Source organism: Heptranchias perlo, chromosome 7 (genome assembly GCF_035084215.1).
Source record: "Heptranchias perlo isolate sHepPer1 chromosome 7, sHepPer1.hap1, whole genome shotgun sequence".
Classification (NCBI taxonomy): domain Eukaryota; kingdom Metazoa; phylum Chordata; class Chondrichthyes; order Hexanchiformes; family Hexanchidae; genus Heptranchias; species Heptranchias perlo.
This window is the reverse complement of record NC_090331.1, coordinates 85,310,740-85,337,182: the sequence shown is the minus strand read 5'-3', so window position 1 is coordinate 85,337,182 and position 26,443 is coordinate 85,310,740. Positions and strand designations below refer to the sequence as shown.

Sequence of the window (26,443 nt, the reverse complement as noted above, 5' to 3'; positions counted from 1 at the left end):
TTTTTGTTCATTTTTTTTATTTTAATATAGTTCAGCAGTTAAAAATTTATCTTTGCAGCTTTCCCACACAATAAAGCAATGTGACAGTGGACTATGTCCTAATAATATACACTGGTCATTCTACACAGAGTGCAATGAGATAGAAAACATCACAAACATGGCCTCTTCAAGAGCACAAACAAAATTCTATTAAACAGAAAGGCACTGGTTTGGTTCCCAATTTTCAGCACCACTACCCCCGCACTTCATCTCATTTATACAGCCATTTGGAAATGCAGCACTTTCAACTTCTTGCACTCTTTGGGTCATAAGTGACTGTATAAAGAGGCTTCTTTCAGGCCGTGATCATTGCCGGTCTGCAGAAGCTGTTAATCAAGTGGATCCAAAACAAAAATGAAAGTGTCTCAAATCCACCCGCAGTGCGAAATAGAATAAAGGGGCAAGACATAATGGCACAGGCATGGTTCTGGAATTAGATATGCATCCTGCTGGCAAAATCCAATTAAAATTATTTGAATGAGTCGTCTTAATATTTTGAACTCATTCTGGTTAAGAAAAGTTGAATTAGAGAATCCAAAAGCCCAGTTGCCAGTAGTTTGGTCCATCTTCAACATTTGCTTCAACTGGTGGTACCAGTCAGGCCAGTGCAAATACTAGATATTAGGAGATATAGGATTAGATTTTTTTGTGCAGACAGGAGTAAACAATATCTGGTCCAGAATTTAGCAAATTAAAAGAGTTCCCCTTCCCCAAAGAATAAAAACAAACAGTAAACCTGGATTGTTTGATTTTGCTTCCTATGGGATTTTTGGAGGGAGAGGTTAGTAAGTACAGAATATAAAAGACACTGAGCTATTGGAACACTATTCATTTGGAATCTTTTGGCATAGAGCTGAGTTGTCTACATTTTATTGCATTAGTTGTTTTCGAATTTGGAATAAGAATTTGGTTCCTTGAAGAGACCTGAAATAAAAGGAAAATCAAGGTTAAGAGTCATGATTCTTACTTGCATTTTCAGTAAGTCAACTGAAGTCTGATTTTAAAGAAAAACAAGCAGATGCAAACAAGGTCCCGGTTGGGTGCTTACAGTAACAGTGCTCACAAGGAGTGCTCAGCAGGCCCACCAGTTCCAGATTTTCTGCCCATTATTGAAATAGACATTTAAATCAGAAGCCCATGATTTCCTGAGCAGTGCTCCCAGTCATAAATGTCCAACTGGGGAATCAGCCTTACAAAGATAGGCATTTTTCTTTTACATTGGCTACTAATCCAGCAAGTCCTCTTTCAGTTGGCAGCGTTGCATGCCATAGAAACTTGACGCTGTCTACATCACTTTGCCCTTCTCTCCAGCACGCATATGGGCTCCCACATATACCCCTACTCCCCCTCAGCCATTTGGACCCACTTTTACATCCTTCCTGAAAGCATATAGGTTCCTGTGTGCTTCTCCGCCGTTTGAAGCACAGCTGCCACGTGCGGAAGATATCAAAGTTAACCTCCTAGTCACACCACCTTGCCTGTAAATATAGAGACAAAGTGTAGCATTACACACAGTGGTTTTTTCCTGGCCCAACCCAAATGTCAGAAGCTTTGGGAGTTAGCAGTAGGGTGGAACGAACTCTGCTTCAACAGCGTAATGAGATTTAAAACACACAATGGGACTGGAATCCATTAAATCATTAGAACTGCATCTGGGGAAGCTAGATAAGTACAGGGGAGAAAGGAATAGAAAGATATCTTTATAGGGTTAGATGAAGTACGGTGGAAGGAGGCTTGTGTGGAGCTCCTCAGGGCAGTGTCCTAGGTCCAACCATCTTCAGCTGTTTCATCAATGATTTTCCCTCCATCATATGGTACCAGAAATGGGGATGTTTGCTGATGATTGCAGTGTTCAGTTTGATTTGCAACGCCTCAGATAATGAAGCAGTCCGTGCATGCATGCAGCAAGACCTGGACAACATCCAGGCTTGGGCTGATAAGTGGCAAGTAACATTCGCACCAGATAAGTGCCAGGCAATGACCATCTCCAACAAGAGTGTCTAACCACCTCCCCTTGACATTCAACAGCATTACCATCACCGAATCCCCCACCATCGACCAGAAACTTAACTGGACCAGCCTCATAAATACCGTGGCTACAAGAGCAGGTCAGAGGCTGGGCATTCTGTAGCAAACAACTCACCTCCTGACTCCCCAAAACCTTTCCACCATCTACAAGGCACAAGTCAGGAGTGTGATGAAATACTCTCCACTTGCCTGGACGAGTGCAGCTCCAACAACACTCAAGAAGCTCGATACCATCCAGGACAAAGCAGCCCGCTTGATTCGCACCCCCATCCACCACCCTAAACATTCATTCCCATCACCACCGGCGCACAGTGGCTGCAGTGTGTACCATCCACAGGATACACTGCAGCAACTCACCAAGGCTTCTTCGACAGCAGCTCCCAAATCCATGACCTCTACCACCTAGATGGACAAGGGCAGCAGGCACATGGGACCACCACCACCTGTGCATTCCCCTCCAAGTCACACACCATTCTGACTTGGAAATATATCGCCGTTCCTTCATCGTCGCTGGGTCAAAATCCTGGAACTCCCTACCTAACAGCACTATGGGAGAACCTTCACCACACGGACTGCAGTGGTTCAAGAAGGCGGCTCACCACCACCTTCTCAAGGGCAATTAGGGATGAGCAATAAATGCTGGCCTTGCCAGCGACGCCCACATCCAATGAATGAATTTTTTTTAAAGAGCATAAACACCAGCATAGACCCGTTGGGCCGAATGGCTTCTGTGCTGTAAAATTCTGTTCAATTTTATTGATCTGCCTCACCAAATATCACTAGCATGACAGTGTTAGTGGCACAATTCATTGTGACTGTAGCATAACCAAGCACAGCCATAGTCCATTCCCTTAAAAAAACAAAACCAATGAAAAACAATTTCAAAATGTGTCTTCTCACCATATTTCTTCCTGATCTCATCATGCCTGATTTTCATTTCACTTTTCCTGCAACACAAAAAAAAAATGCTGTTTGAAACAATGTGAAGTGATTATACTTCTCAAAGTCTGAAGAGCACAGTATAGCAGTAACATGAGATTCCACAGTAACGATGAGGGGTAGGTACGGTTTTATTGTCCCTCACACCAGTGCATTGCCAACTCTACGCAGCCTATGTCCCAAACTAGTTTTGCCCATTCCAGCAATCCTGGGAGCAGAGACTACAAGAGATTTAGGGAGCCATTAGATTTTGCAAAGGATAAGCATTGGCAGTGCACTGATGACAAAGGTAGCATGACAGATCCCACTAATCTCAGAGATCACAACTGGGGAGGGGAATCTGTAGTGCAGGCAGCGAACGCCAACTTGAAATCATTACGCTGCTTTTTTGGCTAAGCAAATCAGAAGGTGAACCGCAGCCTTGGACCACGGGGTGGGGACAAGTGAATATGATGTCTTCTCACAATTGCTGAGAATGAATGTTGAGCTCATGCAAGGCACAGTGAATGATGTTCATTGAATAATCTGGACCACGGAGAGGCATACAAGATTGGGATGATGCTCAAAAACTCTGGCGATGTAATTCAATCAGCAACTGTCAGCTAGTTTTGCTTTCGATGTAGTTTTTCTTTTCCCTACCTTTCCTCTTGCCGCATTCTCCTCTGTTCTCTTTCTCTTTCCAGTTTCTGATCTGTTACATCATGTCTAAACAAAATCAAACAAATAGACTTTTAAAAAAAGATATGCCTCAACAAAAGTTATGAAAGCTCATTACTTATACCCATGTGGAAAAGAACAAGTTAAACATGCAAGTATTCTTTGGCAACCTATTTCATTGGACTACTATACTTTTTTTGACACCTTCTAATTTGGCCTGAGACCACCAGATCGCAGAAGGAACTAGACATTCTCCATCCACAGAGAGGCATGAGATACTGGATCCAATGAAGTCTTTCACCATTGCAATGAGACAGTTTAGGTCACTGCTCTCGTAATGCCAGCAGATTGGGTCAGTATGGGCAATATGCTCCTCCACAGATGTTCTAACTCTTGTGCTCCAATTGGCCAATAGAATGATAGTTCCTGTAAGGTGGTACTACTCTACAATTGGTAGCCTTTTTCTCTTGGTCTCGCTCCTTTGCCACCCCCCCCCCACCGAAAATAAAGTCTGCCTACCAGTTCTGCATGCTCACATTAGAGGATTCCTCCCAGTTCCTCATCTTCCATCCCTGATGGACTCTTGCTGCTAGTTTGCTCCTACCTTCCAAGAAAAACTAAATGGATTTCCAGTTCCTTACATAACTGGTCTCTCTGTCCCCAACCCCCCACTCCTTATCCCAACCCCTCCCCACCCAAAAAAAAATGCAATAGCTCTCTGCTGCATCAGTAGAGTCAGGTAGAATCATAGAAAATTTACGGCACAGAAGGAGGCCACTCGGTCCATCGTGTCCACATCAGCTGAGAAACGAGCCACCCAGCCTAATCCCACTTTCCCACGTTTGGTCCGTAGCCCAGCAGGTTACTGCTCTTTTTTTAAATGAGTTGAGGGTTTCTGCCTCTACCACCCTCTCAGGTAGTGAGTTCCAGACCTCCACCACCCTCTGGGTGAAAAAAATTTCCCTCATTTCTGCTCTAATCCTTCTACCAATCACTTTAAATCTTGCCCCCTGGTTTTTGACCCCTCCGCTAAGGGAAATAGGTCCTTCCTATCCACTATCGAGGCCCCTCATCATTTTGTACACCTCAATCATATCACCCCTCAGCCTTCTCTGTTCCAAGGAAAACAACCCCAGCCTATCCAATCTATCATGGCTAAAATTCTCCAGTTCTGGCAACATTCTCGTAAATCTCCTCTGCACCCTCTCTAGTGCAATTACATCCTTCCTGTAATGTGGTAATTTTACCTGGGAGCCCAAAACGTGGGTGTTTGTGCCGCATAGCGTGTATTTTGTATCAGTATTTCAGGGGGAGAGTGAAATATGAGAAGTGCAGCTTCAGACCTGCCTTAGGGCATGCTCTGGCACCATCCAACCCTGGTAAACTAAGCTACAGGCTACAAATTCAAATTCCTAAATCTGTAGCAGGGCTCAGGCCAAAGTGAAGTCACCCTCCCACCCAAGTTGTGCAATGGAGCCACTCCAGAATGCATGGGATAATATTCTGGAGCAACCCAGAAAGGAGGAAAACCCAAAGACCTTACACAGAATTTACACCACAGAAACAGACCATTCGGCCAAACTGGTCTATGCTGGTGTTGATGCTCCACATGAACCTCCTCTCTCCCTGCTTCATCTAACCCTAACAACATATCCTTCTATTCCTTTCTCCCTCATGTACTTATCTAGCTTCCCCTTAAAGCTATCTATGCGATTCGCCTCAACTACTGTGTGGTAACGAGTTCCACATTCTAACCTCGAGTAAAGTTTCGCCTGAATTCCTCAGTGACCATCTTATATTTATGACCTATAGTTTTGGTCCCCCCACAAGTGGAAACATCTTCTCTAAGTCTACCCTATCAAACTCCTTCATAATTTTAGAGACCTCTATTAGGTCTCGCCTCAACCTTCTCTTTTCTAAAGAAAAAAAAGAGCCCCAGCCTGTTCAGTCTTTCCTGCCTTGAGCTGAGCACTAAAATTGAAGTTTAAAAAAAACTGTTGAGTATGATTTTCTTTTATAAATGGATGACCAACTTGAACAAAAAGTATTCTCTCACACTTTCCGTCCTCTCAAAGTGAAACATTATGGAATGTGAATTGAATACTCCATTGTTCAATGGCACAACGTAGGTACAGCAGTACAAGAGAAGCCAAGAAGCTACAATGGAAGCACAGACAGTACTGTCAGACTAACACTCTCTGTTTTAGATAGAAGACCGAACACTTACTGCTTACTCTTTCGGCTCCTGCAGCAGCAATAGCAACAGATACACAGGGACAAGATCAGAACTCCCCCGACCACTGACATGGCAATGATCAAAGCTTCAAAGTTCACTGCAAAAGAAAAAAGGGACATGTTGTTCAGCTTGATTTTTAATATATCAATTTGAAGTAATTTGAAACATATATGGCATTCAACATTTAAACCACAGTCTAGAAAATTAGAAGAGAGTAGCACACATACCCAATAGGGTAGATTTTCCCCGAGTCCTCACCCATCAGTAATATGCATCAGAAAATCACAGATGTGTCACTAAAAGAGCAGTACTTCCCCCATGGGCACGAGCTCAGAAAATCTACCCCGCACCTAAATTCAAAACATCTACCATGGCATGAGGGCAGGCAAAGATAAACTTTGTAATGTTCCATCCAGAAAATTCTGCGCAATTAACCAGGAAGTGAAGGAAAAAAATAGCAGGCTTGCGTGAGTAGTTACAGGGCTCATTATTCTGAATTCACAAAAGATCACCTTCACGTACAAGAATTTCAGTAGGTTGGAGAGTGTGAGTAGCACTGCTTGGCCCCAAGTCAAATCAAGCCTACATTGATGGGCTAGAGCCTCTCACTCCACCAGCAGCCACTATGTTGAAATCTCTGGTTTCAATATTTGCATCTTCATAGGCCACATTCTTACTTTCCCTGGAAACTCCCTTCACCCAACATCCCTTTCTGAAGAGGTTGATTTATGTTGGGGCAAGATTCTAATGGTTCCCTCCAGTACCTGTTCAGTTATTTCTTTATATTCACTGGACTTATCAAACGCTGATTCCAGCTGAGCCAGTTCTCAAATTTCATTCAAGTCAGTCTCCGATTCAACAAGTTTGTATTTTAGTTGTTCAGTGGCTCTGCAGGTTAACTGATTGCAAGTTGTTTTACATGCCTCAACCAAATCAGCTGCAAGTCCCTTGTATTAAAACTTAACTTAAACATTACTGGTATTTGCATTTTTAGCTTTCATTACACCAAACACGTGTTTGAGTTCGGCTGAGTCTTGACCCACTCAATGTCTTAAGCAAGAGTCAGAGAAATAACGATATTATCCGCTTTGGATAGAATCGACGAAGGTTACGTTCTCTTTCATTCTTGTCTCTCTCTACAAATTGTAAAAGAAAGCTCAAGATCTTTATAGGGCTTAGCCATCCCTTAAAAGGAATTGTTTTTCAGTTTCCTAACTGATTTGTTGATCAATGTCTTGTTTGTGAAAAAGGCTACCCTCTTATCTGGGAGACCACTGACTCTTTATTCAGCATTCCTTGCTAACAAAACATCTCTCCTTGGTGACAAACCCTTTTCTTGCTAAATGTCTTCTATGCCCTGAAGAATTCTGGGAATGAGCACCTTATCCATTTGATTATTTCATAAGAAATAGGAGCAAGAGTAGGCCATACGGCCCCTCGAGCCTGCTTCGCCATTTAATCAGATCATGGCTGATCTTCAACCTCCACTTTCCTGCCCGATCCCCATATTCCTTGATTCCCCTAGAGTCCAAAAATCTATCTCAGCCTTGAATATACTCAATGACTCAGCATCCACAGCCCTCTGGAGTAGAGAATGCCAAAGATTCACAACCCTCAGTGAAGAAATTCCTCCTCAGCTCAGTCATAAATTACCAACCGTTTATCCTGGAACTATGCACTCTAGTTCTAGACTCTCCAGCCAGGGGAAACAACCTCTCAGCATCTACCCGGTCAAGCCCCCTCAGAATCTTATATATTTCAATGAGATCACCTCATTCTTCTAAACTCCAGAAAGTATAAGCCCGTTCTACTCAACTTCTCCTCATAGGACAACTCTCTCATCCCAGGAATTAATCTAGTGAACCTTCGTTGCACCGCCTCTAAGGCGAGTATATCCTTCCTCAGATAATGAGATCACAGCTGTACACTGTACTCCAGGTGAGGTCTCTCCAAAGCCCTGTACAATAGTAAGACTTCCTTACTCTTGTACTCCAACCCCTTTGCAATAAAGGCCAACATGCCATCTGCCTTCCTAATTGCTTGCTGTACCTGCATACTAACTGTGTTTCTTGAACCAGGACACCCAAGTCTCTCTGGCCACCAACATTTAATAGTTTCTCACCATTTAAAAAATATTCTGTTTTTCTATTCTTCCTGCCAAAGTGAATAACCTCACATGTCCCCACATTATACTCCATCTGCCACCTTCTTGCCCACTCACTTAACCTGCCCATATCCCTTTGCACACTGTGTCCTCCTCACAGCTTACTTTCCCACCTAGCTTTGCATAGTCAGCAAACTTGGATACATTACACTTGGTTTCTTCGTCCAAGTCATTAACAGATTGCAAATAGCTGAGGTCCAAACACTGATCCTTGCAGTACCCCACTAGTTACAGCCTGTCAACCTGAAAATGACCCATTTATCCCTACTCTGTTTTCTGACCGTTAACCAATCCTCTATCCATATTAATCTGTTGCCCCCAACCCCATGAGCCCTTATCTTGTGTAACAACCTTTTATGTGGCACCTTATCAAATGCCTTTTGAAAATCCAAATATACTACATCCACTGGTTTCCCTTCATCTATCCTGCTAGTTACATCCTCAAAAAACTCAGATTTGTCAAACACAATTTCCCTTTCAGAAAACAGTGTTGACTCTGCCTAATCATATGATTTTCTAAGTGCCCTGTTACCACTTCCTTAATAATGGATTCCAGCATTTTCGCTATGACTGATGTCAGGCTAACTGGCCTGTAGTTCCCTGTTTTCTCTCTCCCTCCCTCCTTTCTTGAATAGCAGGGTTACATTTGCTGCCTTCCAATCCACTGAGACCGTTCTGGAATCTAGGGACTTTCCAGCTACAGTACAAGTGAAAAGAAAGCAAAAATCTTAATCACATGAGATTACACCAAACCCGAATCCTACGTATATATGTATATAGGGTATCTTAGAGGAGCATTGTAAAAATGAAACAATCGAGAATTCTGAGTATCTATTCCCAACTTCAATGCTGAGTAAGGAACCAAGTTAAAATAGAATCTCAATAGAACATGAAATAAGTGCACAAAGTCTGGCTGCTGAGACAACAGTGCATTGCTTATTTTACATAGGCACAGAGCCCAGTAAACCCCATGTTACGTGAAACAACCTACATGTTTCAATCAAATATTCATTTAACAATCCAGGGTGGCAGTTGCTTTAAGGCTACTGTGCTTCAAGTTGACTTTAACAGTCAGTCAATCAGGAATTTTAACCCATTCATTCATATTCTGAGGTTGAACAAATGAACAAGAATATTAGATTACTTCCTAGCTACAGTCTTTCTTATACTTTGAATGTACTTCAACCTCCCCATACAAAGCTTCCTGCCTTTGGCCCCTCTATTCTCTATCTTCCAGCTTCCTCTTTTTGTGAACCTTTAACTTCCCTATTAAATCAACTCAATCGTTTTGCTAATGTTTCCTTTTAAAGCACCGAGATATTAACAAGACAAGACATAGATACAGCAAAGCGGAGGAAGCTTCAGTGACCATTAAAATCCCCTACATAGTACTTAAGTCATTTTTATATTTAACACTATTAGTAGATCAAGGGGGAAGTTACGTCCATGTGCAGGCTCCCTGTGTTTATATTACTAAAAGTAGCTCATAAAAGTGCCAGCCTATAATTCTGCCATCACGACATGGCAGTTGATTTTCACCATGTAAATGTGGGCAGCCAGTGCATAGATGTTGTTTCTTGGGGTCCAAACTACAGAAGGAACAAATGTAAGTGTCCCTGAAGGGAAATTGTCCCAGGTGATATAACCTGTTTGCATGATGAGTTATTCATTTGTATGTGCACGTTGGACTAGTTTCAAAGAATGAGGAAAAACACATTTGCACAATAGATACATAACCCCACTTTATCTATATAGCAACATCATCGTCATTCCTTGAATGGTAACAATTTCCACATTCCATGTACCTACACAACCAGTCCGCCTGTTCCTTCTAGTTGGAAAGTTGCGTGGTTTCAGTACACTTCATGCGAGCTCGATTCCCCCACTCCACACTGATCTCTTGATTTCAGTCACACTGCTGTGAGGAGGTAATAAGTGCCTTCCATCGGCCCGGGGTGGGGGGGGGTGAAGAGGGGGAACAAGAATTATTCCTAGGCCACCTGGTCCCATGTGTGGGCCAAGGAGACAAAGAAACAAACTGGAGCAAAAGTACCATTTCCCCTCCTGCAGATTTACACTAAATATCAAATATACTTGAACCAGTTATGTTCACTGAATTTATTGTAAATTTAACATAACCATAAACCTAAATGTTGAAATTGTGAAATTTTCTTATACTCTACCCTCAGCAATATCCAAAAAAACATTCCACTAACAGTTATACCAGTTATCCCATCGCTAATTCAAATGACCTCCACATTTAAAATCTAGGATGATGTTCCAGTGCAGTACTGAAGGAGGGGCCATCTTTCAGATGAGATGTTAAACAGAGACCCCATCTGCCCCCTCAGGTCGATGTAAAAGATCCCATGGCACTATTTCAAAGAAGAACAGGGGCGATCTCCCTGGTGTCCTGGCAAAATATTTATCCCTCAACCAACATCTAAAAACAGATTATCTGGTCATTGTCACATTGCTGTTTGTGGGACCTTGCCGTGTGCAAATTAGCTGCTGCGTTTTCTACATTACAACAGTGACTACAGTTCAAAAGTACTTCATTGGCTGTAATGCACTTTGGGACCTCCTGATGTTGTGAAAGGTGCTATATAAATGTGAGTCAGTCTTTCTTTAATTTATAACTTCTCAAGCAGCTTGGCATCTGTGGGTACATAGGCCGGTATTAAGATGGCAACAGCGTGACTTCGATAAGTTATTGTGGCTCATGGCTAACTTGTAGTCTGTATTATATGATCCCTATGCCCACACTGCTATTATATCTCAAAAATCAACATACTGGCAAGAACTATAAAGCTATTTACCCAAAGCCATGTGCTAAAAACACTGAAGTTGAATTGTGCAGTTAACCCTCATGTGAAATTACTTTATTTATTAGAAATAACAACTCCATCAAGCCAGTACCAAAGGCCCCAAAAGGTCTTCTACCTGAATAAAATTTAAGGTGGTGCCACTTCAAGTGGCTTACTGAGTGATTTTTGACATGGGACAGAGTTGTGTCCCTGCTTCATAAGGGTAATGGTGTAACATTGTAAACATAGGGAGGAGCACAAATGCTGGACCCATACTGTTCATGTAAATAGTGTTCCCAGGAAAACTGGAATTATTCTCTGGTCCAACTCAAATTATTGAAGAAACAACAGAATGATGTAGGTCAGATACGTGATTGATAAGAGTACTGAAAGATCACGACTTTCAGTGGGCTTAATATACTGTGACCATGTGGACAGGATAAACGTCACTTAGAAAGACACTGAGTAATCAAGGATAGTCAGTATGGATTTGTTAAAGGAAGGTTGTGTCTGACTAATTTGATTGAATTTTTTGAGGCAGTAACAAGGAGGGTCGATGAGGGTAACACGTTTGATGTAGTCTACATGGATTTTAGCAAGGCTTTTGACAAGGCATGGCAAACTGGTCAAAAAAGTACAAGCCCATGGGATCCAAAGGAAAGTGGCAAGTTGGAGCCAAAATTGGCTCAGTGGCAGGAAGCAAAGGGTAATGGTTGACGGGTGTTTTTGTGACTGGAAGGCTGTTTCCAGTGGGGTTCCATAGGGCTCAGTACTAGGTCCCTTGCTTCGTATAGTATAGATTAATGATTTAGATTTAAATGTAGGGGGCATGATTAAGAAGTTTTCAGGTGATACAAAAATTGGCCATGTGATTGATAGTGAGGAAGAAAGCTGTAGACTGCAGGAGGATATCAACAGGGGGCAGGAAAGTGGCAAATGGAATTCAATCCGGAGAAGTGTGAGGTAATGCATTTGGGGAGGGCAAACAAAGCAAGAGTATACACAATAAATGTGAGGATACTGAGAGGTGTAGAGGAAGTGAGGGACCTTGAAGTGCATGTCCACAGATCCCTGAAGGTAGCAGGACAGGTAGATAAGGTGGTTAAGAAGGCATGTGAAATATTTTCCTTTATTAGCCAGGGCACAGAATACAAGAGCAGGGGGTCATGCCAGAACTGTATAAAACACTAGTTAGGCCACAAATTGAGCACTGCATACAGTTCTGGTCACTATATTACAGGAAGGATGTAATTGCACTAGAGAGGGTAGGGAGGAGATTTACGAGGATGTTGCCAGGACTGGAGAATTTTAGCTATGAGGAAAGATTGGATAAGTTGGGGTTGTTTTCTTTGGAACAGAGGAGGCTGAGGAGAGGTTTAATTGAGGTGTACAAAATTATGAGGGGCCTAGATAGAGTGGATAGGGAGGACCTATTTCCCTTAGCAGAGAGGTCAATAACCAGGGGGCATAGATTCAAAGTAATTGGTAGAAGGATAAGAGGGGAGCTGAGGTGGGGGTCTGGAATTCACTGCCTGAAAGGGTGGTAGAGGCAGAAATCCTCAACTCATTTAAAAAGTACCTGGATACGCACCTGAAGTGCCATCACCTACAAGGCTACGGACCAAGTGCTGGAAAGTTGGATTAGGCTGGTGGCTCATTTTCAACCGGCATGGACACGCTAGCCCGAATGGCCTCCTTCTGTGCCATAAATCTTCTAAGATTCTATGATTCACATTGCTGGTTGGTGAATCAGAATAAATCTATCCTCTGGTGGGTCTCGTAACTAATTGATTTAAGAACGCCCTTTGTGTGCGCTCATTTCCATCAATTTTTGTTAACTTATTTTCTCCCTCTTCCTGGCTATGGAATCAACTGCTCTCAGACCTCTGCTGCCTTCCCTTTTAACAGTTGCTAGATAACCCAGGCCAATTCACCCTCCCTGCGCAGAAAGCACAATCATTTCCACTTTTGGTGCATCTCCCTCTCCATTACAAAACTGCCGAGACTGGGAATTCTGTGGGCAACTGATAGAAGTCAGCCTTCATCCCAAGACTTGAAAAATATGGCTTAAAGCCAACGTCACTCAAGATTATTAAAGTGTCAGAAGAAGTTAGAATAGCTCAGCAGGGAGTTTCATGAACAATCCACTACAGATGTTGATGAGAGAATGAACCAAGCAGTAGCTTATATAGATTATATAGATAATGCTGATGAGAAGAGGGGTCCTTAAAGAGACACTGTTTCCCATGACTTACTCTGCTGTGCCATACTACTAACACTTAGCAACAGTTTTAATTTCTTCAGAAGAAACAAGGTTCTGATCCGATAGCTCTGCTGAATTTCACTTCCCCGTAACCTCACGTAAATATAAATTGTGACAGGGTGAAACTAACTTACAGTAAGAGAATCTTTAGCATATCACCCAAATATGGTCTTCATAAGGATGAGCAGTTTTAACAGTACTTGGGCGTGGAGAACATCACACCTGATCCACACAAAGTGCTTCAGAGGTTGCCAAAGAGCAATCAAGGTCAGGAGCTTGAGGTCAAGTGCAGCACCTGCACTGACATCTAATCCTACATTAGCTCCATGGAGACCAAGGAGCTAATCAAACGTGGCACAAAAAAAATACAATCTTAAATGTTGGAGTGTATGTGCAGCTAAGAGGGAAACTCTCCAGCGTGTGGAACAATACCAGGGAGGGGGGTGGATTCAGTGCCAGAGGCACGGAGTTTGTAGCGGAGGCAGTGGCCAAAAACAACAGCCTTGGTCATCCCAACTGGAGGAAATTGCAGCTCATGCAAAGCTGGATGTCTGGCTGACAGAGAGAGTGGAGAGATAGAGCTGGGTGTCGTCAGCGTACAGGTAGAAGCTGACTGCGTATTTTTGGATGAGAGGAGGGGGGATGGGGCTACAGATGTAACAGTACGGGGGTCAAAAGAAAAGCCATTGGTGGAAATGCTCGGACTACAATTAAGATAGGTAAGAGTGGAACCATTTACAATGTTAGCTAGCACTGGGGACAGCCAGGGAAGTTGGATTGTCAGCAGCAGTGGGAGTAAGGTCGAGGGAGCAGGAGGTGGGTCTCATGAACAAAATGAACTTGGAGAGGGGAGATGAGAGTGTAACTAGAGAAATATTTAGGATCAGGGCTAGGGTAGGGGGGAGGTTTGGCTTGGTGGACAACGGGAAGAGGGAGAAGCAACAGAGGCAGCTGAACAAATGGTCTCAAGCTCAGTGACAAAGTAGTTCATGAGCTCCTCGCATTTGTTGGAAGGGAAGTTAGATGGGGCAAGAAAGAAAGGTTTAATGAGATGTTTGTTTGTGACGAAAACAAGCTGAGGTTACCTTTACTCTACAGGATGATCCTGGAGGAGTAGTGAACAGTTCCGGCAGGGGAGAGTGAGGCCCGAAAGCGCTTGATGTGAATCTACCCATGGGACGGTTAAACCAGTTATGCCCCAGATACGCTCAAGTCTGTGCTCATTCAGACTTGAGGGAGCAAAGATGGGGGGGGTTTCATATTGGGGAAATAACCAGTTGGGAGAGACTAGATTTTTTTCTGGGGAGAGGAGCACAAAGGTAAAGGAGGCAGTGGTTCAACAAATCCACAGCTACAGAAGTATTGCGGTAAATGCAAGGCCGAAGGCTAGGCAGCTTGCAGATTCAAAGTGCAATTGCAAGTGAGTTGGGGAATAGTTTTTCCTTCCCCAGAGACAAATGCAGAAGGAAGTGGCTCGGTGGATGTGGGTGACGAGGGATACAAAAAAGTTGTTGGAGATGGCCTTGTCTTCGATCGAGACCCAGGGAGTAAACAGGCCACTTCGAGGGGCTGGCTGTGAAGGAGTTTAGGGAGGACAAGAGGGCAGTGAAAGCAGAGAAGAGAGGGCAAGGTGAGTTGGGATGGAGATTAAAATCAAATGAGGATGAGGAGCTGCTCAGTGCAGAGGCTAAAGGAGAAAAGGACAGGATTTATCACGTTGAGATAGAGATATTAGCGTCTCTCTAGGAGCTATATTCAAAAAATATTGAATAAAGAAATATTTCACAAGATTGAAAAGTAAGCAAACAAAATAGACACCAGTTCCAAAGAAATTTTAGGCCACTTACCCCAACAGACTCCCCATCGAGCATCAGACAGTGGACAGAGAGACCTGGGTGGCAGGATTTTCCTCACTGGGTAGTCAATACATCTCTTGTTGGCATTACACCACAGACACTGCAACATAAAAGCAAACTAGTTAAATACAGCACACATACAGCCGCACGCATGCTGATTCGACAGGTATGCGTCAGTGAATCTCGAGAATGTTTCTTTGCACATTTCAGTAACTGGCTCAGTGAGAATCCATCAAGACTTGGCAGTTCTGTTTCTGAACTGAAAAGATTGTTCACTGTTTAAAGCCAATAAAAGAGCTGTAGTGTACAAGCTTTCTGAGTTGAAATCTGGTTCATTGTGCTTATGCTGCTGTGCATAGTGTATAAAAAACAGAAGCTGCTGCTACCTTTCAGTATTGAATCGGTTTCTCTGAGTTTCTAGTAGATTCACTAAAATTTCATTTTGTCTTGTGCCAGGGAAGCAGCCTAGACAATCAAAGTCATTCATAAAGATGATATATAATTTGACTAAAATGGAGGTCAAGTTTGTTTTATTCAGCATTTTATGTTGATTATTTTACAGTCCATTGAAACAGAGACACCTTGCAGTACCACACAGTATTGTGCACAGTTCTGGTCTCCATATTATAAAAAGAATATAGAAGCACTGGAGAAAGTGCAAAAAAGATTTACAAGGATGATACCACAACTGAGAGGATACAACTATCACGAAAGACTGAATAGGCTGGGGCTCTTTTCTCTAGAAAAGAGAAGACTGAGGGGTGACCTGATAGAGGTCATTAAAACTATGAAAGGGTTCGTGAGGGTAGACAGAGACATTTCCACTTGTGGAGGAGTCCAAAACTAGGGACCATAAATGTAAGATAGTCACTAATAAATCCAATAAACAATTCAGGAGAAATTTCTTTACTCAGAGTGGTGAGAATGTGGAACTCGCTACTACATGGAGTGGTACATCCTCAATGATGGCAGAGTCCAGCACGTGAGTGCAAAAGACATGGCTGAAGCGTTTGCAACCATCTTCAGCCAGAAGTGCCGAGTGGATGATCCATCTCGGCCTCCTCCTGATATCCCCACCATCACAGAAGCCAGTCTTCAGCCAATTCGATTCACTTCACGTGATATCAAGGAACGGCTGAGTGCACTGGATACAACAAAGGCTATGGGCCCTGACAACATCCCAACTGTAGCGCTGAAGACTTGTGCTCCAGAACTAGCCACGCCTCTAGCCAAACTGTTGCAGTACAACTACAGCACTGGTATCTACCCAACAATGTGGAAAATTGCCCAGGTATGTCCTGTCCACAAAAAGCAGAACAAATCCAATCCGGCCAATTACTGCCCCATCAGCCGACTCACAATCATCGGCAAAGTGATGGAAGGTGTCGTCGACAGAGCTATCAAGCAGCACTCAATCATCAATAACCTGCTCAGCGATGCTCAGTTTGGGTTCCGCCAGGACCACTCAGCTCCAGACCTCATTACAGCCTTGGTCCAAACATGGACAAAAGAGCTGAATTCCAGAGGTGAAATGAGAGTGACTGCCCTTGACATCAAGGTAGCATTTGACCGAGTGTGGCACCAAGGAGCCCTCGTAAAATTGAAGTCAATGGGAATCAGGGGGAAATTCTCCAGTGGCTAGAGTCATACCTAGCACAAAGGAAGATGGTAGTGGTTGTTGGAGGCCAATCATCTCAGCCCCAGGACATTGCTGCAAGAGTTTTTTTTTATTCGTTCACGGGATGTGGGCGTCGCTGGCAAGGCCGGCATTTATTGCCCATCCCTAGTTGCCCTCGAGAAGGTGGTGGTGAGCCGCCTTCTTGAACCGCTGCAGTCCGTGTGGTGACAGTTCCTCAGGGCAGTGTCCTAGACCCAACCATCTTCAGCTGCTTCATCAATGACCTTCCCTCCATCATAAGGTCAGAAATGGGGTTGTTCGCTGACGACTGTACAGTGTTCAGTTCCATTTGCAACCCCTCAGAAAATGAAGCAGTCCATGCCTGCATGCAGCAAGACCTGGACAACATCCAGGCTTGGGCTGATAAGTGGCAAGTAACATTTGTGCCAGAGAAGTGCCAGACAATGACCATCTCCAACAAGAGAGATTCTAACCACCTCCCCTTGACATTCAATGGCATTACCATCGCCGAATCCCCCACCATCAACATCCTGGGGGTCACCATTGACCAGAAACTTAACTGGACCAGCCACATAAATACTGTGGCTACAAGAGCAGGTCAGAGGCTGGGTATTCTGCGGCGAGTGACTCACCTCCTGACTCCCCAAAGCCTCTCCACCATCTACAAGGCACAAGTCAGGAGTGTGATGGAATACTCTCCACTTGCCTGGAAGACTGCAGCTCCGACAACACTCAAGAAGCTCGACACCATCCAGGACAAAGCAGCCCGTTTGATTGGAACCCCATCCACCACCCTAAACATTCACTCCCTTCCCCACGGCGCACTGTGGCTGCAGTGTGTACCATCAACAGGATGCACTGCAGCAACTTGCCAAGGCTTCTTTGACAGCACCTCCCAAACCTGCGACTTCTACACCTAGAAGGACAAGGGCAGCAGGCACATGGGAACAACACCACCTGCACGTTCCCCTCCAAGTCACACACCATCTCGACTTGGAAATATATCGCCGTTCAAAATCTTGGAACTCCCTACCTAACAGCACTGTGGGAGAACCTTCACCACACAGACTGCAGTGGTTCAAGGCGGCGGCTCACCACCACCTTCTCAAGGACAATTAGGGACGGGCAATAAATGCTGGCCTCGCCAGCGACGCCCTCATCCCATGAACGAATAAAAAAAAAGTTGAGACAAATAATATAGGTGCATTTAAAGGGAAAACTAGATAGGTACATGAGGGAGAAAGGAATAGGTTATGTTGATAGGTCGAGGTGAAGTAAAGAGTGTGGGAGGAGGCTCATTTGGGGCATAAACATTGGCATCGTTGGGCTGATTGGCCTGTTTCTGTGCTATTAACTCTACGAAATACAGCAGTTGTGTGGTACATTGTGTGCACACACATTACTGATACAGTACCACATGAACACACGCCAGGATGGTTTTGAAATTTTACTGGTTTCTCAACAGAAGCACCAATACTGATGATGTTACAAATTCTGAACCCCCGCCCCTTAGACATGAATGGTTTACCCATACTAGTTTTACCTTGTCTGGCTTTACAAAAAAAGTTAGAGAACCTCTTTGGATCAATTTCCATAAATTGGAACTGCACCACAACTGAAAAACATCCCATGTTCACACCATGTGCTGCGTCCAACTTTTAAATACAGCAGACATTACAAAATTATTCATTTAAAATCACTAAGAGAACGAGGAGTTGAGAAATTTCTTGACAAGAGGGCTATTGGGACATGGAATGCTTTGCCACAGAGATTGCTGTGTCACAGACCATTGCATCTTTTATGGAAAATTTGGATAAATATTTGGAGCAGAGGAAGATACAAGGTATGGGGGAGGTGAGAGCAGGGCAGCGTGATCAGTTTTAGGTTGCTCAACTAAAGAGCTGGTACAGACACAATGGGCCAAAATAGTCCCTCTTTCTGTGGTGTGAACTTCTGAAGATCAACGGTAATTCTTTTACATGTTAGTAACATCTGTTTCCACTTCAATTTTTCCACAATTTCACTTGCACCCATTTGGTAATCACCAACTTTGCCTAATAGCACACCTATCAGGTAAAGTGGCCTATGGGAATGCAACAACTTAACTATGTTACTCACCGAAACATTCCTCAGACATTCCTCACAATTTGTGTTACCGGTAGCAGTGCAACCTGAAAGAGGGATACATATTTAATTTTTTTTAAATTCAGAATGGAGCAAATGCTTCACCTGCCAAGGATTAAACAAGTAATACACACCATTCATGCCCTCCTCCCACCCCATAGACATGTCTCTTGCTTTTAGTCCATCACAGTATGGGCCTCACTACCTATATATGTAATATCCTTCTTCCTCAGAATCCATGTCAAAGTTAGCCGACCATAAACATCCATTCATTAACAATTATCCCATTATCTAATGTAGTATGTTGCGCCCATGTGACTAAACAAGTGAGATTAGATTACATTAGTTTGGGATGTTAGTTTCAAAACAGAAAATGCAGATTGAGTTTTGCCAGCTGGTAATTTGGACAACTGAAAAATGGACAAAGTCTGTTTTTCCAATGATGAAAATGCTCTGTGTATGTACCAGTGCATTCATGCACTGGTGCTTGTTGGAAAATATTTAAATCCATTCATTCAGAAGTGTGGAAATCTTTACCCATCAATCTTCACTTCCTCCTGTAACCACAGGTTCTTAAAACCCATGTTTACTGTCAGTAACCACTACAATTTGACTTATCTTCTCTCCTTTTCAAAGTTGATGGTAACTTGCGCTATAGGTTTCTATTTAAGAAACTTCAGTATTAAAAATTTTAGATTTCTGTTGGATTTCCTAAATCTCCCAATATTCAGGTGCAAACCCTGCATGGCTTGCCATACTGATCGAAACGGAGATCCGAATGGTTCAAGGTTTCAAAAGACAAATTTTCATTACACGATGAAACCAAACGTGATCAGCTCTATACAGCTCAGAACAGAAACAGATTTATATACCATCCCAAAATCTAACACAGAATCCCTACAGGAGGTTTGTCATCTACAGGTGATCAGTGATGTCACTCTCTCCTCTGAGTCAGAAGGTTGTGGGTTCAAATCCCACTCGAGATTTGAGTACAAAATTTAGGCTGACAATCCAGCGCAGTACTGAAGGAGTGCTGCACTGTCGGAAGTGCCATCTTTCAGATGAGATGTTAAACAGAGGCCCTGTCTGCCCTCTCAGGTGGGCATAAAAGATCCCATGGCATTATTTCAAACAGCTGGGGAGTTCTCTCCGGTGTCCTGGCCAATATTTATCCCTCAACCAACTAAACACAGATTATCTGGTCAGTGTGACATTGCAGTTTGTGGGACCTTGCTGTGAGCAAATTGGCTGCGTTTCCTACATTACAATAGTGGCTACACTTCAAAAAGTACTTCATTGGCTGTAAAGCACTTAGGGCGTCCTGAGATCATGAAAGATGCTATATAAATGCAAGTCTTTCTTTTCCAATAAACACAGCCTCTTCAATACACACAAGGCAGCTTTCATTTGGCCACTAATTCTAGGTTCTAACAATCCACAATCACTAAGGATTGATTGCACAAAACAATCAGTGCAAGCTCACCTGACCAAAAACTAAACAAGGAATCAATGCAATTTAACAACTGACACCCAGGCACACCCACACAGATAAGGATTTGGAAATATGTTAACAATGTTCCACAAAAAACAAAAAATAGTTGGGTATGTGGATCTCACTTCCAACCTTTGTTACGTTAACAATCTCTGGTAGCCATTATTTCTTTCAAAATACTTGGATATAACTCTCATTTGGCCTTTTAAACACATATGTAAAATTTCTAATTGTTATTTTTGGAAAAGCTAATATATTCAGAGGAGAAATGCACTTTGTGGTGTGTGTTGAGACTGGGAAGGACTCAGATCTGATCCATTGTGTGCGTTCAGTTTGCCGAGAGAGCGCGAGAGAGCCTGGGGGGGGGGGGGGGGGGGTGGGGTGGGGTAGTAGTGTAGCGAGCGAGAAGGAAAGGAAGCGAGAAAGAAAGGAAGATGGGTGGAGGGGAGAAGAGACCAGGGAGGAGAGAGAGAGAGACTAGGGTGGAGGAGGTTGGGGACGGGACGGGGGAAAAGAGGAAAGAGACCATGGAAAAAGGAGGGGGAAGAGACCAGGCATGGGGAAGGGGGGGAAAGAGGAGAGAGAGAAGAGGGGTTGAGAGTCCAGGGTCAGTGATAATGGGGGGGTGGGGGGGGTTAAGCTAAGAGACCAGGAGAGTGGTGATGGGGGGGGGGGGGGAAAAGAGTGTATGAGAATGAGAGAGACAGGGAAGAGAGGGAAGATTACATACATAGAGAGGGATATAGATTAATCAGCACGTGAAGGATGGCCACCAGGCAAGATTCCAGAGAAACTCAGAACACTCAGCACCTTTTAAACTATGAAAATTACAATACAACCGTGGATGGCCCCAAGCAGAATTATATAGTTTAAACACACCTTCTCAAAGGCCAATGTGGCACATAAATTTTGAAACCCCCACCTGACCCACAAAAACATTTTCTAATCTATTACACCAAACTCAGTGTATAATCTGTTATGATTGTAGCTAAGAATAAGGTAACCAAGATTGAACTCCCCACACACACACAATGTGTGGCACTAACATTCACTCTGTGCCATGAATTTCTGCCCATAACTAACTCAGGAACTATCAGAGAGAGAGAGAGAGGAAGTTACGGATTGCTAAACACTATGTACAGTTAGAAAGGTCACATTCAGTTACAGCACACCCAGTAACATTTAACAAACATACAGCACAACACAAAAGAATTCATAAGTACCAGTGCTTGCCTCACAAATACTTAAATTATATAAGTTATTTTAATCCAAAATGTAAACCTGTGAAATAAGATGTTGTTTGAGAACTGTGTAGATAGTCTTTCTATCTCTACTCTCATGAGTTCAATGTAAATTTACAGTACAAAAAATAGACTAGAGACCCCCAAATAACTTAAATGGTAAAATATACAAGAGGCACTCTGAAACCATGGACACTTACAAATTATGAACTACGGAAAACCTTCAACACACCAAGGCCTTTTAGAACGTGAAACACGGGACACAGCCTGTTGCAAAACTACCGTATCTGGAACTTTCATAAATCGAGATCTCTGGCACTTCCCCTTGCAGCTCATTTCCTTTCTGCCCCCAAAGTCTCGTGAGGTCAGCGTAAGCAGGTCAGCGCGAGGCAGCAGCGGGTTTTGTGAAAGAAATGGCTTTTGCGGAATAGGTGCTCTTTAGCCAGCATCCATAGCAGCAGAGAAACCGCGCGCTCTCTCTGGGGTTGAATGCTTGCATGGCTCTATCCCAGGGATAGAGTGGTTTCTCTGCTGCAATGGATGCTGGGCAAAGAACTTCCCTTTTACTGAAATTTTAAAAAAAATAGTACATACAATGGCCATTTTGAAAATAAGAACACGTGCAAAAAAGGCAGCTGGTGCCAGTCCCTGAGGTGTCTGTAATTTGCAGGTTTCACTGTACTCTATTTCTAAAGATCCAAAGTGACAGCTGGTCAACCAGTAGCCAAAGTGACATCCTAGATTTTATGTGCTCAAGTCCTGGAGTGGGGCTTGATTGAATTCATAATCATCTTATTCAGGGGCGAGTGTGAGCCAAGCTGACCCATAACTAAGGCCTAGCAACCACCCAAGCCTTACAATAGCTCAGAGACATAGAAGAGACAACACAGTTCCATACCATCAGTTTTAAAACTGCGGATGTAAAACAGGGATGTGCTGGAGGGGTTTGAATTACAACGAACTAAATCAATGATGCTAAATTGCAACATGAAATAACTTGGAACTGGAGATAAAGCAGGATTTGAGGATGTACATTCAAACCCCAGTTTAAAAAAAGAGCCTTGAACATTTTCTAGGAAAGACCTTTGTGCATGTTAGCTGATGAAACTAGACCTTTTAGTACAAAGTAAAGAATTCTTACCAATCCTTGGAGATGTTGTAGGCTGTCCCCAGGCTCCAAGGCTCAATCCAAAAAGAATTCCAATAATACCCGGCAGCCAAATCCTCAGTGCCATCCTGTTCTTCAGCAACTCTCGAGTATTCAATGGTGCAACTTGAAGTGCTGAAATTTCAAAAGTAACAAGTCAGGATCACCACCAGGAATCCTGTACAGTGTGAATGGTACACCTAAAAGCGTATGTTCACAAACCCACAACTTAAAGATCTCTTCTGGTCACATGCCAACTCACTCAGTTGGTAGCGCTCTCACTTCCGAATCAAATGGCCATGGTTCAAGCCCCCACTTCAGGACTTGAGCACAAAATCTAGGTTGACATTTCCATGCAGTGCTGAGGGAGTGCTCATAAGACACATTAAACTGAGACCCCCCATCTCCAATTCTGGCCTCTTGCACATCCCTGATTTTCATCGCTCTACCATTGACAGCTGTGCCTTCAGCTGCTTAGGCCCTAAACTCTGGAATTCCCTCCACCTCTAAGATGCTCCTTAAAACCTACCTTTTTGACCAAGCTTTGGTCACCTGTCCTAATATCTTCTTACATGGCTCGGTGTCAAATTTTGTTTGATAATGCTCCTGTGAAGTAACTTGGGACGTTTTATTACATTAAAATCGCTATATAAATGCAATTTGTTGTTGTTTAAATGCATGTAAAGGGTCCATGGTACTAAATGAAGTGCAGGAAGTTCTCCCCTTATCCCTTAACTGAAGAACTGGTCATTTGCTGTTTGTAGAATCTTGCTACACAGAATTGGCTGCCCTGTTTAACTACATAACAGTGACGGCACTTTCAAAAGTAATTTATTGATTATGAATCACTTCGAAATATCTAGATAATGTGATACGGTGCTCATATTAGTTTGCTCTTGTAATGGATTACTACTACTTCCCATAAACTTAGATCCTTCACAGTGCATTCAAAAATGGACTTATGTTGTATACTTTTTAAAAGGAACTACACCATTTGTACCCATTTAAAATTACTCAAATTTACTGTAACTGGTTCCCACTGATTACAATTGCTCCAAATTAGTAGTGTGTCAATGACCTTGGCAGAAATATTGAAGGGAAAGTTCTTAAAAAAAAGACAGGGGAACAGTACTTTCAATTTAAATGCCTCCCCTTGATGATTCAGTGGGTAAATACAATTCCCAGCATGGTACTGAACCACACAGGTCAGGAGGTCCCAGGTGCAATCCTGGATCTGTGCTGAGATAGCGGATTTCAGCTAGTGTGGTGGAGCATGACAATTGGTTTCAGTGTCCGAGCTGAAGCAGATAAAATAAATAAAATAGCTGGAGTTCCAAATCCTGATTATTACCCATACTGCAGCTGGAAATTCATGTGAAGACTCCAACAGGACAGTATCAGGCTTGAATAGGCTCCTGAAGTATTCTAATCAGTCAGATACTTGAAGACTTGCATTTATATAGCACCTTTCACGACCTCAGGACGCCCCAAAGTGCTTTACAGCCAATTAAGTACTTTCTGAAGTGTAGTCACTGTTGTAATTTAGGGAACGCCAATTTGCACACAGCAAGGTCCCAAAAACAGCAATGTGATAATGATCAGATAATCTGTTTAAGTGACGTTGGTGGAAGGATAAATATTGGCCAGGACACAGGAGAGAACTCCCCTGCTTTTCTTTGAAATATGGGACCATTTACGTCCACCCGAGGGCTGACGGAGCCTCGATTTAACATCTCATCTGAAGGACGGCACCTCTGACAGTGCAACACTCCCTCAGTACTGCACTGGGAATTTCAGCCTAGCTTTTGTGGTCAAGTCTCTGAAGTGGAACTTGAACCCACAACCTTCTGGCTCAAAGGGGAGAGTGCTGCTACTGAGCCACAGATGACATGAAGAATAACTGCTTGAATGAGATACCACAGGGGTGGGTGCCAGTACTGATGGGATCATAACCCTTACTAATCACCACCTTCAGAAAGGGGGGGGGGGGGAAATAAAACAGAACAAAACAACTACTTTGTTTCTCCTGTTAACAGATACCATTACAGTTTCCTAGCTGGAAAGAGCTGTTGCACCAACATACATCAATCAGCAGAGAACTCAAGTTGTTTAGAGCATTGACCTGCATCCTCCTCCTCTGTGCCAGGTGCCTCTCTCAGTACTCTATTTCAAGATAGTAGGTTCAATACCCAACAGGCTACACACTTCCTACCCTGGAATTCTTCCCCTTCAATGTATCATGCACTGTTCAACCATCACTGGAAACACCTGAAGTTAATAACTACACCTTCCTTGTGTACCCAGCCTTTAAACTATACTTACACTTTTTCCTATTAAGTCAGGAAAAATCCACAGAAAGCACAGAGAAACTAAAGAGTCCACTTTGTTAACCATTTGACTTTGTTAAAGGGAATCCTAATAGTAGGACCATTTTAAATCAAAACACAACTGATTGAAAGGAGCAATCAGAATGTATGCATCTGATGCAAACACACATTTCCTGTTTTAAGAGGTGGAGGCTACTTTATTCCTTTCACCTGTGTCTCTATTTCTATCATAATATTGGCTTTTTAAACTGTCTTTACACCTGGTCTTTGTAACATATAGCTGTTCTGACTGGGACTCTCCCTCTAGCTTTAATCTAATTGCCATTTATACTGGTAAGAATTTTTCTAAGTCCTGGCAATTCCCACCCCCCCATCACTTATAGTTACTCCCCTACTTTCCCCAACTATTACTCCCCCATTTCCTCACCTGTCCACCCTGGCAGAAGGGTCAAGAACCAAGAGGACACAGGTGATTGGCAAAAGAATCAAAGGCAACATGAAGAAAATCTTTTTTACACAGGGAGTGGTTAGGATCTGGAATGCACTGCCCGAGGGGGTGGTGGAGGCAGATTCAATCATGGCCTTCAAAAGGGAACTGGATAAGTACTTGAAAGGAAAAAAAAATTGCAGGGCGGGGGAGTGGGACTAGCTGGATTGCTCTTGCAGAGAGCCAGCACGGACTCGATGGGCCGAATGGCCTCCTTCAATGCTGTAACCTTGCTATGATTCTGTTATTCTCCCCGTTACTCTTCCCCCTCGCCCCACCTGTTACTCTTCCTCTCAGCTCCAACCACTCTCGGTCACACTGCCTGTAACTCTCGACCTGTTCTCCCTCCCCCTACCGCCCCTCTGACCCCTGGCCCCCCTCTCCCCCCCGGCCCCCCTCTCCCCCCGGCCCCCCTCTCCCCCCCGGCCCCCCTCTCCCCCCGGCCCCCGGCCCCCGGCCCCTCTCTCCCCTCGGCCCTCGGCCCTCGGCCCTCGGCCCCCGGCCCCCGGCCCCCGGCCCCTCTCCCCTCTCCCCTCTCCCCGCGTATATCCACAGGCGCTTCCTACCTCAGGCCCAACCTTTCCCTCGCAGTCTCCTCACGGCCTCTCCCGAACCCACAATAACAACGGAAGCCGCACGCGCGAGGCAGGCAAAGGGTCGGGCGCGCCCATATGTACGTAAGCACGCCATGGGTGCGTCAGTCAGGGAACGAGCCCGCACGCAAGCAGGGGGGCGCGCACGCTGCGGCGGGGCGGGGCGGGGGGCCCAGTAGTTGGAGTCACTGGTTCAGGGCGGCTGAGTAAATGTTGGAACACAGATCAATGTGTGCATACTTGTAAATACACAGGCACACGCCGTGCAAGAGAAATTGTACATGGAACCGAGTACACGTGTGTGCGACAGCCGCTTTACATTAATTTGGGATCTGGGCGAGCATTGTTCGCGAGCCAGATTCCGCCCTTTTACTCTGTAAAATGCATTTTCCGAAACCCAAGGG

At 43.8% G+C, this 26,443-nt stretch overlaps 1 protein-coding gene across 1 annotated transcript; it reads right to left on the bottom strand.

Annotated features, from left to right (window-relative positions):
* Positions 1 to 26,121, bottom strand: LOC137323926 (pituitary tumor-transforming gene 1 protein-interacting protein-like). The gene is made up of 8 exons (XM_067988015.1): positions 26,013 to 26,121; positions 22,627 to 22,767; positions 18,747 to 18,799; positions 14,981 to 15,089; positions 5,891 to 5,996; positions 3,646 to 3,711; positions 2,968 to 3,014; positions 1 to 963 (listed from the first exon to the last, which is right to left on the bottom strand). The coding sequence occupies exons 2-8, from the start codon at positions 22,718 to 22,720 to the stop codon at positions 917 to 919; spliced, it is 522 nt and encodes a 173-aa protein (XP_067844116.1). The 5' UTR covers positions 22,721 to 22,767; positions 26,013 to 26,121; the 3' UTR covers positions 1 to 916.
* Positions 26,122 to 26,443: the final 322 nt, after the last annotated feature.

Bases quoted from the DNA above. Each gene is read 5' to 3' on its own strand.
- LOC137323926 (XM_067988015.1), bottom strand. From the start codon at position 22,720: ATGGCACTGAGGATTTGGCTGCCGGGTATTATTGGAATTCTTTTTGGA. The intron at 15,090-18,746 runs GTGAGTAACATA...TTTATGTTGCAG, and splicing joins AATGTCTGAGGAATGTTTCG to TGTCTGTGGTGTAATGCCAA. The intron at 964-2,967 runs GTGAGAAGACAC...CTTTTATTTCAG, and splicing joins TGAGATCAGGAAGAAATATG to GTCTCTTCAAGGAACCAAAT.